Source organism: Schistocerca piceifrons, chromosome 2, assembly GCF_021461385.2.
Source record: "Schistocerca piceifrons isolate TAMUIC-IGC-003096 chromosome 2, iqSchPice1.1, whole genome shotgun sequence".
Lineage (NCBI taxonomy): Eukaryota > Metazoa > Arthropoda > Insecta > Orthoptera > Acrididae > Schistocerca > Schistocerca piceifrons.
Window position 1 is genome coordinate 519413961 of NC_060139.1, and position 14670 is coordinate 519428630.

At 40.9% G+C, this 14670-nt stretch overlaps 1 protein-coding gene across 1 annotated transcript in view; it reads right to left on the bottom strand.

The window, feature by feature from the left end:
* The window catches only part of LOC124775545 (mucin-19-like), a 48132-nt gene extending 39972 nt beyond the window's left edge, over window positions 1–8160 (bottom strand). Inside the window, exon 1 of the mRNA XM_047250374.1 lies at window positions 8062–8160. Within this exon, the coding sequence (XP_047106330.1) occupies window positions 8062–8160 (99 nt within the window). The remainder of the gene's footprint in view (window positions 1–8061) is intronic.
* Window positions 8161–14670: the final 6510 nt, after the last annotated feature.

Genomic DNA, 14670 nt, shown 5'->3' on the forward strand with positions numbered 1-14670 from the left:
TTATCTCCCTTATTTTCCTCCAATATTAAGTGGGTGATCCCTTGATGTCTCAGAATGTGTCATGTCATCAGATTCCCTCTTTTAGTCAAGTTGTCCCACAAATTTCTTTCCTTCCCAATTCTCCTGAGTACCTCCCCATTAATTATGTGTCCCTCCTCATTATTTACGTGATCTACCCACCTAATCTTCAGTATTTTTCTGTAACACCGCGATTTCAAAAACTTTGGTTCTCTTCTTGTGTAAAGTGTTTAACGTCCATACAGATGATTCCAGAGAAGACTTCACAGCACATAAATATGTATTCGATGCTAACAAATTTCTCTTCTTCGGAAATACTTTTCTCGCCATTGCCAGTCCACATTTTATATCCTTCCTAATTCGGACATCATCAGTCATTTTACTGCCCAAGTAACAAACTCATCTACTACTTTAAGTGTCTCATTTCCTAAGCTAATTTCCTCAGCGTCATCTGATTAATTCGACTACATTCCATTATCCTTGTTTTGCTTTCGTTGAGGTTGATCTTATATCGTCCTTTCAAGACATTGTCAGTTTCATTCAAATGATCTTATAAGTCCTTTGCTTATCTGACAGAATTTAAGTGCCTTCGATCAAACTCAGAGTTCTTATTTATCCTCTGTGAACCTTAATTCCTAATCCAAGTTTTTGTTTGGTTTCCTTTACTGCTTGTTCAATGTACAGACAGAATAACATCTGGGATCAGCTGTAACCAAGTAACACTCCCTTCTCAACCACTGCTTGCCTTTCATGCCCTTCGACTCTTATAACTGCCGTCTGGTTTCTGTACAAGTTGTAAATAGCCCTTCGCTCCCTGTATTTTCCCCCTCCTACCTTCAGAATTTCAAAGAGAGTACTCTAGACAACATTGTCAAAAGCTTTCTCTAAGTCTACAAAAGCTATGAACGTAGGTTTGCATTTTCTGAACCCATCTTCTACTATACGTCGCAGTGTCAGTATTACCTCGCGTGTTCCTACAACTAATCTTCCCCGAGGTCGGCTTCCACCAGTTTTTTCCATTCTTCTGTAAGTAATTCATGTTAATATTTTGCAAACATGTCTGATTAAACTGATAGTTCGGTAATAGTCACACCTGTCAGCACCTGCTTTCTTTGGAATTGGAATTATTTCACTCATCTTGAAGTCCGAAAGCCGACTGGTGTGGCCGAGCGGTTCTAGGCGCTTCAGTCTGGAACCGCGCGACCGCTACGGTCGCAAGTTCGAATCCTGCCTCGGGCATGGACGTGTGTGATGTCCTTAGGTTAGTTAGGTTTAAGTAGTTCTAAGTTCTAGGGGACTGATGACCTCAGATGTTAAGTCCCATAGTGCTCAGAGCCATTTGAACCATTTTTTTGAAGTCCGAAGGTATTTCGCCTGTCTCATACATCTTGCACACCAGATGGAAGAGTTTTCTTATGGCTGGTTCTCCGAAACCTGTTAGTAGCTCTGACGGAATGCCGTATACACTTGGGGCTTTGTTTCGGCTAAGGTCTTTCAGTGCTCTGTCAAATTCTTCTCGCACTATCATATCTCCCATCTCATCTTCATCTACGTCCTCTTCCATTTCCGTAATATTGTCTTCATTCCCTTGTATATATATTCTACATAATGCTTCCACCTTTCTGCTTTCCCTTCGTTGCTTAGAATTGGTTTTCCACCTGAGCTCTTGATTTTCATACTTCTGCTTCTCTTGCCTCCAAAGGCCCCCTTAATTTTCAGTAGGCTGTATCTATATTTCCCTTACTGAAATATGATTCTAAATTATTACAATTGTCCCCTAGGCATTCCTACTTATGATTAAGAGAGATCCGCTTCAGTTGTACTAATATTTATTTAAACCACGACCGGTTACAGGGTTTTAAAATCCCATCTTCAGTTGTATGAGTCTGTAACACACAAAGGAGAGGAAGGAAGAAATACAATGAAAACTATGTGTAAAACCCAAAAGAGCAGACTGCCGAAACAAGGCGACTTACTTACACCATTTGGCAATACATAACATGCGCTCAGGCCAGTCAGTGCAAGTAGTTCCAATGACTGCATTTTGGCGGAACTAGAAAAAAAGAAATATGGGGGACCCAATAATAAAACTGGCCTAAAAATGTAAAGTCCGGGTGGATGGGTCGAAGTAACCAGGAGAAGAGAATAAACACAGTACTCACACTGTTCGCTACTGGGCAACCGCACGGTAGGAACGCCAACCACAGCTGTGCGGTGGGCCACGCCGGAGGTCTGGAAACGGGGTGAGGCGCAGGTGGCAAACATGTACAAGCAAGTAAACTGACCTTATCAGAGATGATACAGAAAATCTGGACTGACTGATCCGAGAGCTTACAGTACTTCATTTAAGGATATAGTAGAATATGAACAAGTTGTGGTCCACCGATAGGCTAAATAACTCCCAAGTGTATTACAATATGTGACGTCTTTCGGCAAAACGGCAAAACTACATAGATAAAATGAATGAACATGGATAAAAACAGTGACAAGAGTGATAAAAGGTAATGGAATTAACGGTAATTTAAACCATATTAAGAAAGTCATCACATCTATAATACGTTAAGCGCTCTACTGACAGAAATAAAATAAAATGTACAAAAACAACCACAAATCTAAAATGTTGGTGTGGTAATGTAAGTATCGAAATAACACACAGTATACATTATACAGTGTACATTATACAAGGGAATAATGATATGGAAAGACGGCTAAGAGGGGAAGTAACTGAACGATTTTGAACAAGTAAGTCTGAACCCCACAGAATAGTAAAAATATGTGCATTAATAGGCAACAAAGCATTGGTAGACAGACCAAATGAGTGAAGAAAGGAATATACAGTAAAAGTCATGACATAAACAATGGTAAGATAAACTATATCAAGTGAGTCATCACAAATTTAGGACACATTATGGTGTCAAGTGATGTATTCATAAATATATAAACATAAATTCTACCACGAAAATTCTAAAATGTAAATGTAGCGATGCTAGGAGCCAAATGGAAATCAACATGAGCCCACACTGCCTACTATACTAGGTGAAAAAATCTAATACGGAAAGAGGATTAAGGCGAAACAAATAACAAACGAATGGTAGTTTAGAGAAATAGGCCTGAACTTGTGACACATTATTTTAGAAACATGTACTTATTTAGTAGAACCGGTTGTTTCTACGTGGTTTGTATCTTTATTGTATACAGTGGACTCTGGTTCAATCTGCATAAAGTTTCAATTTCTTCCAAAAAGTTAAGGACTCGACTTTTCCGCTGTATATGGAGGACTCTTGAGTTACTACCTGCTTGTATGCTTGTAAGTGATTAGTAAACGCATATCTCGAAATATTGAAGTTTGGGTGTTCTTTGAACCGAATTATGAAAGGAGGTCCAGTTTGTCCAACATAAAGGCATTGACAGTCGTTACAGTTAACTGATACACCTGACAGTGCGTGTGGTTTGTGGTTACGGGTTTCGTACCGTCTCATTTCTATGCACACTTGGTTCGATACTTTGAAGCGCAGGAGTTAAGTCGGCTTTTTTTAACCATTTGCCCACTTCGTCAGAAATAATTCCTACATATGATATTTTGCAATATACGTTGCTTGCCATATCCTTAACGGTAGGTGTGAGGGCGGTCCCCTGATTGTTACATTTTGCCTCTTATGCAGTATCTGTTGATTAAGCATGTCTACTGTTTGAATAGAATACCTATTAGTATGTGCTATGTATCTAATAATTTTCAGTTCCTTTTCATAATCCTGTGTGCTGGGCGGTACTTGGTTGGCTAGTTGCAATATACCCCGTAATGCCACAGTCTTTCATTTGTGTGGTTGGTTGGATGAGCTGTCGATGATAGTATTAATAGTTCTTTCCTTCCTATTATTTTACAGTCTTATAAGGTAGCAAGGAGATCCAAATACGGCAAGGAGAACTTGTTGCGATGTTAGAGTGTAAACTATATATTCGGATGCATGTTGTTTAGCCACAAAGGACCAGCAGATAGTTCAGAACGTTAATAAGAAACTCAAAGACAACGAGGCACTTGTTATACCAGCCGATAGAGGCTGCATTTCTGTCGATACTTATGAGGCCGATTACATGCAGACAGCCAATCAAGTTCTTATTAGTAGCAACATACTGGCAGGCCCCTTTGATCTAACGTCCAAATTCGTAGCTGAAGCCAAAAAAACCATTCAGAAGCATACACAATGTTTTGACTCCACTTCAAGAAAAAGTTGTTAATGCGAGCTAATCCGAAAACTGCAATCCTAAGAGGTACACTGAAGATATAAACTAAACTGACCTCTAAGAGTGAAAGTAAATGTCGCTGACTTCCGGGATTGTTGGTTAGCTAAAGAGTCGACTAGCTCTCTCTGCATATATTACCAGTTTCCTACTACAGGCAGCACAAAAACAGGGATGAGCTCACTGGCCGCTTAGATGAGTTCATGCAACCACCCACACAAGATGGCGGCATGACAGGCTGTTTTTCAACTAGCCAGCCAAGTGCCACTCAGCGCACAGGATTATGGAAAGGAACTAAAAATTATTAGGTACATAGCACATACTAATTGATATTCTATGAAGACAGCAGGCATGCTTAACGAACAGATACGGCGTTAGAGGCTATTACGAGTGACCCTATAGCCTAGACCTTACTAACATGTATACCAATACTCCAACTAAGGATGTGGTCCACATCATTGAGAATAACCTAGAACAGCATGCTAATTTTGACGATCAAGTTATTGAAAACTCACAACACTCTTCAAGCTTGAGCCAAACTTGTTTCCATTTTAATCATGTGGTTTACACTCAAACTGAAGGGCTGACTAAGTGCTCCTCATTAGCGAGTGTAATCGCCAGTATTTTTTCAGCCACATTGAAAATCAGTTGTTTCTTGTCCTGCAGAATCATTCACACAATCTAGTGTGTTACCGTCGGTGTGCTGATGATGTACTCCTCTTGTACAATGGGCCTACTGAACGTGTCCGACAGTTTCAACAGAATATAATTAACATGCGTTCGAATATACACTTTACACGCGAACACCACAACAGCTTCTCCTTGCCCTATTTGGATCTCCTTGTTACATTAAAAGACAATAAAATTATCTATGGTATTTGTAGGAGGGAACTAACTACTAATAGTATCGTCCACAGTTCATCCAACCACCCACACAAGATAGCGGCGTGACAGGTTGTTTTGCAACGAGCCAATCAAGTACCATTCAGTGCACAAGATTGTGGAAAAGAACTAAAAATTATTAGATACATGGCACATACTAATGGAAATTCTATGAAGATAGTAGGGACGCTTAACCAACAGATACGGCATTTGAGGCAAAAAGATAATAATCACGGGATCACTTTCACACCTATCATTAAAGATAAGGCATACAGCGTATATATTGAAATGCTATAACTAGCAATTATCAATTTGTTTATGAAGAGAAGCAGAAGATAAGCTCTGACGTGGAAATAGTGTTTCTGGACCAATGTGCCTGTAAGACAGTTTGCTCCTCCATATGTGACGAATGTTTTCTGAGATTTCACTCACACCTTCTTTTTTCACCCTTCATGTAACATATAGTTGTATAGGTTAGGCATCTGATAGTGGCACCATGCTGCCAAAACACATTGAGGCAGTATATATTGGAAACTAAATGTGACTGGGAGTTGTCTAACAAGTTTTGTATCTTGGAGTAATTAATTGAAATTTGTACCAGAGGGATTCCAACCTAGATCGCCTGCTTACATGGCAAATAAGATACCTGTTGCACCACACTGTCACTCCAAATACCACATCTGCACAGACTACCCTAGCGTGTCTCCCTCCCCGAAACAAATTCCATTTCACGCCTCCGTGCAGATGTGTTAGCCACAGTGCCAGTGTGGTGCAATGGGTAGCTTATCTTCCATATAAGCAAGCGACCTGGGTTCAAAAAAAAAAATGGTTCAAATGGCTCTGAGCACTATGAGACTTAACACCTAAGGTCATCAGTCCCGTAGAACTTAGAATTATTTAACCTAACTAACCAAAGGATAACACACACATCTATGCCCGAGGCAGGATCTGAACCTTCGACCGTAGCAGTAGCGCGGTTCCGGACTGAAGTGCCTAGAACCGCTCGGCCACAACGGCCGGCGACCTGATTTCTACTGACGGCTGTGGTATAGTTTTGAGTTAATTGCTTCAACGTACATCATTAATTTAGATAAATTTGAGACTCAGTGTGTGTCAGGAACATCACGGGATTTATATCAAATTTGCATATTTATTTGGTTAGCGAAACTAGTTCTTTGTTATTGTCCAGATTAGTCACATATCGAACGTGAGCCTGTTCTTGTAACTAGAAGAGACAAGGAGAATTTTAATTTTTTTATTTTCGCGAAGGATGTCCCCTGTTGGGAGGAGTCAGATGGGTCGCGTGTTTCTCACCATCGGGCGCGGCGCTGACACACACACACACCCACACACACACACACACACACACACACCCTCACAGACCAGGCAGGCGGGAGGGCTCTTCACGCATCGGTGGCTGCCCCTCCTGTCCGATCTGGCGCCGGAGCGAGTCCGACGAGTTTTCGTCGCTGCTTCGTTCATATCTTTTCTTTTTTTTTTTTTTTTTTTTTTTGCCTGCCTCGGCGGCGTGCTAACGAGACAAGAGACGCTCGGTCTGCGACTTTCTTGCCCCACTCTTCTTCCTGCGTGGGAAGTTCTTCATGTTACACTTTAAAAGGTCTGTTAAATGTCACGGACAGTCCTGTCGTTAAGCTATCCATCAATAAATATTTACGTTTCTGCGAACACGACCTTCTTGAAAGACGCCGGTGGACGCACAAGCAAGGTCAGCCGAGTAATTTCCTGTGAATGGCGACAGTAAGTGAGGAAAGCATCGCTCCGATCATCTCGCTGGTACCCCGGCCGCCGAATAATACTTTAAAATTGAAAGGAACGGCAGTGTCGATGGATTTAGTGCCAATAACTTACCCGTGTTTATTGACTCGTTTCGGCAGTAAACGAGTGTGTTGGTCGGCAGTAGCTTTGAGAAAGACGGCTGTTGGCTCTTCACTGGGAACTGAGCGGAATAAATTCAACAGCCTACAGAAGGTTGCCGCCAAATGTAGTTTTCAAGTATATCTGTGCCGAGAAGATGTACGTTATTCGAATCCTTGATGAGGATACTGTTAGCAATGAAACTAAAAACCTTGCGAATCGAAGAGGGCCGCTAACGTCCTTATCTCTTTCGGAAAATAATGGCTTTATTATTTCACGAGAAATACTGCATACCCAGAAAGCATTTTCCATCCGCTATATTTGTGAGTATCGTTCACTTTTAATAACATTGCGTGTAGAATAATTTTTAAAAGGAGTACAACATGCTCCAGAAAAATGATTTTGCCTGTCAAAAGATCTAATGGGCTAAAATACATTCCCTTTCGCATAACACAGTTTTCAGAACAGCATTGTTTTTAGTCCTTCTGCATAGAGTACACATGTTTGAGTTACGGTTGATGCATCTCCCGTTTTGTTTAGAATAGTGTGTTCGTTTGTGTGTGTGTGTGTGTGTGTGTGGTGTGTGTGTGTGTGTGTGTGTGTGCGTGTGAGAGAGAGAGAGAGAGAGAGAGAGAGAGAGAGAGAGAGAGAGAGGTAAACAGAGTGGATGATTGAGGGTTCTGGCACAAACTGGACGTGTTACTATAAAGGCTCTACAACACACGTAATTTTGTTTAGCTTGTTTCTGCTTGTAATAAGTTTGTTGATCTTTTCTGGTCTGAACGCAGTAATATTTTGATATTACTCCATATTTAACTATAAAATAGTCATGAATCAATTGTAAGTGAAGGTGAAATATGCGATTGTGCTGAAAAGCCCTGGGAATTCAAATATTGTGTGTACAGAGTATACACTTCTTGTCAGAGTGAATTATTTTTTATCGCTGTCGGTGACTCACCAGCAGCAAAGCAGTACAGATATACGAGACAGTTCTTGTGCTGGAATTTTAAAGTGGACTGCCAGTTTTGGTGTGGATTAAAGACTGACCTTGTCTATCTCTTCAAGAGATCCACTACGATGAAGGATCGTATTTTCAGGTGCGGATGCGGATGAATTAGTAATTACTGGGCTCATGATATCAACCATTGCTGCATCTACGGTACGAATCCGGCAATGCTGCGTTTGTTGACTGCTGTAAAACTGAGTCGTTGACTTAAAGCTACTGGAAAGACTAACGAAACTGACTTAAAACGCTGGCGGTGCCAGCTCTGTGATTTTCCTCCGAATCACAATCCCTTTCTTCTCTGCTGATTGTCGTTGACTGAGATAGCCACAAAAGGAATTCTGTTCAATATTAATTAAATAAACAACATGACTCCTCGTTGGTTTTGTTGAGATGAAATACATGCTGAAACAGGACTGCTTTCACTAATTAATGAATTTGATAGGTTAATTGTAACTTAATAGCAAGTGTAGCCATAACCTCGTATATATTTATTGATTAATTGGTGTCATCTTGTAATAAGTATGGTAATTTTTTGTAAACCAATACGTGTGTAAATAGAATGTGAAAGTACTGACACTATCGTTTGAGGGGGATTTCTTTTACTGAGCGGGGCAGCCCAGTGGTTAGCACACTGGACGATTGTTCAAACCCGCGACCGGCTATTCTTATTTAGGTTTTCAGTGATTTTTCCTAAATCGTCTAAGGCAAATGACGGGATGGTTCCTTCGAAAGGGCACGGCCGATTTCCTTCTCCATCCTTCCCTAATCCGCTCTTGTGTTCCGTCTCTAATGACCTCGTGATCGAAGGACGTTAAACATTAATCTCCTCCTCCTCCTCCGGGACCTCTTTTGCACTGTGCGAAATGTTGGATTGCTGTTGCGAACTTCATGATGTCTGTTGCCCTGCTTCGTTCGTTCCAGCGTTGTAGTGAAGCGCGTAACAAAAGTGTTTTGTGTGTTACCAGGTATAATATAGGGGTCCATAATTTATCTTCACATCTTAAGATTTTAATACCTAAAAAATGGCATTAGATGTGACAACTCACAAAAGTTCTGTTTCCTCATTCATACACATCAGTGTGTCACCCTTAGTGGCACGGATAATTCCTGGTCGGATTTCCACTTATCTCCACTTACGATTCAATATCTTCACGGCGACACGTTCAAATGGATTGCGAAAGCTTGCCTTGAAGTCCAGTAGGTTTCTAACCTTCTTTCGGTACACCAGATCCTTTACAGAATCCCACAGGTGGACGTCTAGTGGCGAGAAGTTCAGGGCATCGGGGCGTCTGTAAAAACCAGCCCACCGAATGAAAATTCTTCTGTGGTGCCCACGTTTTGTCAGATTCTCAAGTTCAATTTTGTGTCAAAATTGCGTCACCTAAAAAAAAAAAAAAAACCTGTCATATCACATGTTGAAAAACGTTTTTAATACCTAGTGTAGTTTTGAAGTTATTAAAATCTTAAGCTGCAAAGATAATTTATGGACACATGTTTTATTGAATTTGTCTGCTGAGTTACGAACTTGATATCTCTCGCGGATCACATCTTCTATTTGCTGAATTTAGAGCCTACGCAAAGATGGGGGAGAGTAATTCGCGGTTGGATCACCACATTCACAAAAGTAACTCTGGTGACAATACAGCAATTGCTGTTGTCTTTCAGGTTGCAACACTATTACTAGTTACTGTACTTTCAACATTGCAGCACAGTTCTCAATCGTGATAATCTAATATTTAGGAAACTATCAGCCTCGATTGCGGTAATGAAACCAACCTTTACCTAGGTTTCAGCTCAAATAATTGAGCCTTTTTTAGAAGATAAACCTGAATCTATAATTTGTCTAAGAGGGCATGATCTAGAAATAGAACTAAACAGCCTGAATAATTGTAATCTCATTTTAAAAATGCGGCACATAAGACTTAACTTAAGCTCTGGCGTGCGCCTCGTCTCCATGGACGCCCTACGGTGGGCCTCGGGAGCTCACGTGAGTTTCACTTCTCATTATCATTCAGATTCTCTATCAACAACAACTTTAATTATCCGTTCAACACGTGGACAACCTATTATCTAACCAACGTCACATACGCAGTATAATACAATGACAACAGTACATGAGATTCAGAATCAAAAACAACCAAATACAAAGCAAATGCAATAGCAAACAACACAAAAATAATACGACAACGCCGTTAGGAACGACGGGAAAACGGTTGCTAAATGACACTGAAGTCACTGACACAAATACACTATAAATGAAACAACTAAACACATGAACCACACAATCAGAGCATTAAATATCTACAACATACTAATGAACCATATTTTTCTTTTTTGTGATGGGAAGTCATTCTGCACCCTCTTTATTCACCCTATCTTGCGTCCTCAGATTTTCAGCTTTTCCGCTCTCTATCGAACAACCTTCAAGAAACTTCTTTTCTAGACGAAAATGCGCTCCGAAAATGGCTCGATGAGTTCTTGGCCTCAAAACCACCTGATTGCTATAGTCGGGGTGTCGAGAAGCTGCCCCAGCGTCGGCAGACTGCTGTAAATAGCGAACGAGTGTATATTATTGGTGATTAAAGTCTCTGTTGCGTGTATCTGTTGTTTTTATTAAATTTATGGAAAAACTCCAAGAACTCTTGCACAAAACTAAAATATGGACGGACCATGTCCTAGGGGTGGGGGGGGGGGGGGATGATTAATACTCAAGGATATGACATTTACAAACATTGGAAGCAAGGAAATATTGCAAATATGTGCTCTATAACGCATATCTTAAGAGCTATGAGCACTACTTCATCTTCGGTACTGTGAATCATCTTCTTCTGTACAAGTGTTCATAACTCTTACGGTATGCATTTTAAAGTCTATGTTTACTTATTTTTCTTGTTTCGATCTATAGTAATCCTCTCAAAATAAGGAAAGCAAAGAGCTTACAGTAGAAGAGATTTGATTCACAGTATCGAAAAAAAAATGCTCACATCTTCTGAACTAAGGATTTGACAGCCTATGTTTACCAAGTGTTTCGCTTCGAATAATTAGTCGTGTAATATTCTTTAATACTGAGCGTGTCTCCTGGGACACCATGTATGTGACACTGGACTCGCATTCGGGAGGACGACGGTTCAGACCTGCGTCTGGCCATCCTGATTTACGTTTTCCATGATTTCTCTAAAACTCTTCAGCCAAATGCCGGGATCATTCCTTTGAAAGGGCACGACTGACTTTCTTCCCCATCCTTCCCTAATCTCAAGGGTTCAAATGGTTCAAATGGGTCGGAGCACTATGGGACTTAACATCTGAGGTCATCAGTCCCCTAGAACTTAGAGCTACTTAAACCTAACTAACCTAAGGACATCACACACATCCATGCCCGACGCAGGATTCGAACCTGCGACCGTAGAGGTCGTGCGGTTCCAGACTGAAGTGCCTAGAACCGCTTGGCCACACCGGACGGCTAATCCGATGGTACTGATAACCTCGCTGTTAGGACCCCTCAAACAAATCACCCAACCAACAACCATGTATATTTAAGTGTAAATGTTGAGTGTTCATATGCGTTCTGTTTTATGGCTGCTCATAAAACTTATTCACATAGTAGCATTCTAAACCAGTCACCATTAAATTTCAGTGTAAGGCAACTACAACAGGAAGTAAAACCATTAACCTCTCAACAACCTCATACTGAAATTTCATTAAGAAAATGAGTATGATTGCCTTTTGAAACTTCGACTGACTTATGCAGTATATGACTGAAATGTATAAATGTCAAGTGTTCTATTAAATTACTTATGACGATTCACGTAATTCACTCACTCAGTGGTTTGAATATGAACACTGCATTCGAAATTAACCACCATACCTCCCCGTTGAATTCAACTCTCTGATTTCGTTTTCACGGCGTCTGTGGAAGACTGCAGCTTGTACATTCCCTTCAACCTCATTAGATGGGCGTTACCCAGGAAAGGATGAAAACATTTAGGTCATGAGGGGGCTCAGTGTAAGCATTTTTCTGAATTCTCCATTAAGGCGTTTACCAGAGCTAGTGAAACTGGAAGACTCATTCTCTTGTTCAACTATCCCCCTTCCCACTTCGCCAATCTCTGAAACAAGCGCGCGAAGTACGTATGAGGAGCGTGGCGAGATCGATACCTCGTACCTGGCGAACTTTGGGTATCTGAGGAGCTAGCGCTCTCTGGCGGAGGGGCGATAGAGATGACATTCGGGCCGAGTGTTGGGGGCAGTCTTGGAAAGAAAGTCGCACGAGACGGAGTGTACTTGTTTTGGGTTAGTGTGGCCAGACTTCTCCCTGTGTGCATGTTCCAGCAGCGGGCCCCTTGTATTGGCGCTGACGGTGTAGAGGGCTGAGGCAGTTACTGCAGCGTGCCAGCCGTTAGTAGTGTATTCCGGTCGGACCATTTGATGAGTATTTTGATAGGACATTTGCCCGGCTTGCGTGCCTTTATTGGTCGAACATAGAGCTTGGGATTTGCCGCTCCCTGTTTTAATGGTGAGCCAGTATTAACTTCATGTCTTATCGCCGCCAATCGAGTGCCTGAGGTCTACCTCCGAGTGTGATGTGTCGACTGCGGGTTTGTAACCCGATCTCACACTGGGAGGGTTCCTCATAATATTCTGAATGTGGTCTAAGGACCTCCTTGAGTAAATGGTTTTGCCTGGAATTTTTTAAGTATATATATATATATATATATATATATATATATATATATATTGCACTGTTTTGACAGTAAAAAGATTTAATTCCTGAAGCTAGTTATCTGCTTTTGTAATCCTTTTGAAACATAATACATGATTTGGATTATCAATGTAGATGAATGTTTCGTAATGCGCCATTACTTCAGTAGAAAAAAAATTCTTACGGCTATTAAATGGCTTATTTTCAAAAGAAAGGAACTTATGAATATATGTAATATATTGGTGAACTGTATTGTGGTAACAGAAGAAAGAAAATTATGAATATTTGTAATATGTTGGTGAAGTGTATTGTGGTAATAAATTTTGTCAAGATGTTATTTGAATGAAATCAACCCTGTTCACTTGTTACCCAATCCTTCCGTTACGACCTGTTGATTCTGTCCTCTATTAATTAACGTACTTGTTCGGCTGCATGAACGTACTGAGTTCCTCAAAGCACTTTCTTCATCTTACCAATTACAGTTTTACTTATTGATTTCGTAATGTGTTTCTTTTGTGAACCGTCAGTATGGAAAGATACGTAGCACGTTTGTAGATGGGAGAGACTGCAGCACATATAAAGTAACAGCAAGATAACGGTCGCCTGAATGGGTGTAACGCTCAAGTAGAAAATCCTAAAACCGTGGTATTAAAACGATCGTTACGACAGATAAGTTGTTGAAATACGGATGCATCGCAATAGAGACGTCAGGTGTGCGATCATTAGCTGAGGAAAAACCTGCTCTGCCGCCTCGCACCTGTGCCCCCGTTAGTAGTACTGGCTGCTTGCGGGACAGGGTCGTAAACTACAGTTTATTGATGAATTAGACCTTTTTATCAAATAAGCATGTAATTATTTATAAATGTCGGAAAGACAACGACAGAAGTGAAGTAAAACCTCATAAAGAGAATAAGTCTAAGTGGGACAGATATAAATGCTACAATTGGAAACTGACATCGTTTGGGCTAAATAAGTGGAAATCTGAAGGCATCACACTAAGCATGGAATAAGGATGAAATGTTAAAGAACTAAGACTCAAATGAAGTAAACTAGTAGAAAGATGAAAATTAGGGTGGGCACAGTGGTAACAGAAACGAATAGGCTTTTTCTAACAAAGGTGATAGATTGATATTAAAGGTTGTAGAAGAAGTGAGGAAGAAAGGCCTACAATGCAGATCTAGAGCACACCAACGTATGCAAGTGACCTATGGACCACGATAAAAGTGGAGCCGGAAAAGCTGTTTTGAAACATGGTTATTAAAAGTAGAGCGCCGGTGTGAAGTATGAAACTCGTACAAATAAACACACCAACGTTTTTGAAGATTGCGACACCAGTAAAGATATACTGGTATGTAACAGTCGAAATCGGCCGATAGCACAGCTGAAAATAAAAACAATACACTCTACTATGGACCATACTTTTCTTCATCATATTTCTAGAGACTGTAGCCAGACACAGAAGCAAAATTATGGGTCAGTTTAGGACAATATGTGCTGTGGCACTCACGTATGCTTAACGTCGCTTTAGATGAGAGAAACTGGGTGAGCAATCTAAGACAGGTCGCCCACAACACATAAGATCTGTGACGTAAATCAGCAGCTACAAACGTTAAAAATTACTCTGCAATATTGGAAAATTTGCTACAGTGTCCGGTAAAACTTACACAAAATCTCGGTATGTTTACATGGCCATCAGTATGACAAATTTTCTGATGTTTATGAGTAATTTTTAACATTTATAAAAAACTAACTCCGCTCGAATAGGGCCTAAGGTACCGACTGGCCGCCGTGTCATCCTCAACGACAGGCGTCACTGGGTGCGGATATGGAGGGGTATGTGGTCAGCGCACCGCTCTCCCGGACGTATGTCAGTTTACGAGACCCGAGCCGCTACTTCTCAGTCAAGTAGCTCCTCAGTTTGCCTCGCAAGGGCTGAGTGCACCCCGCTTGG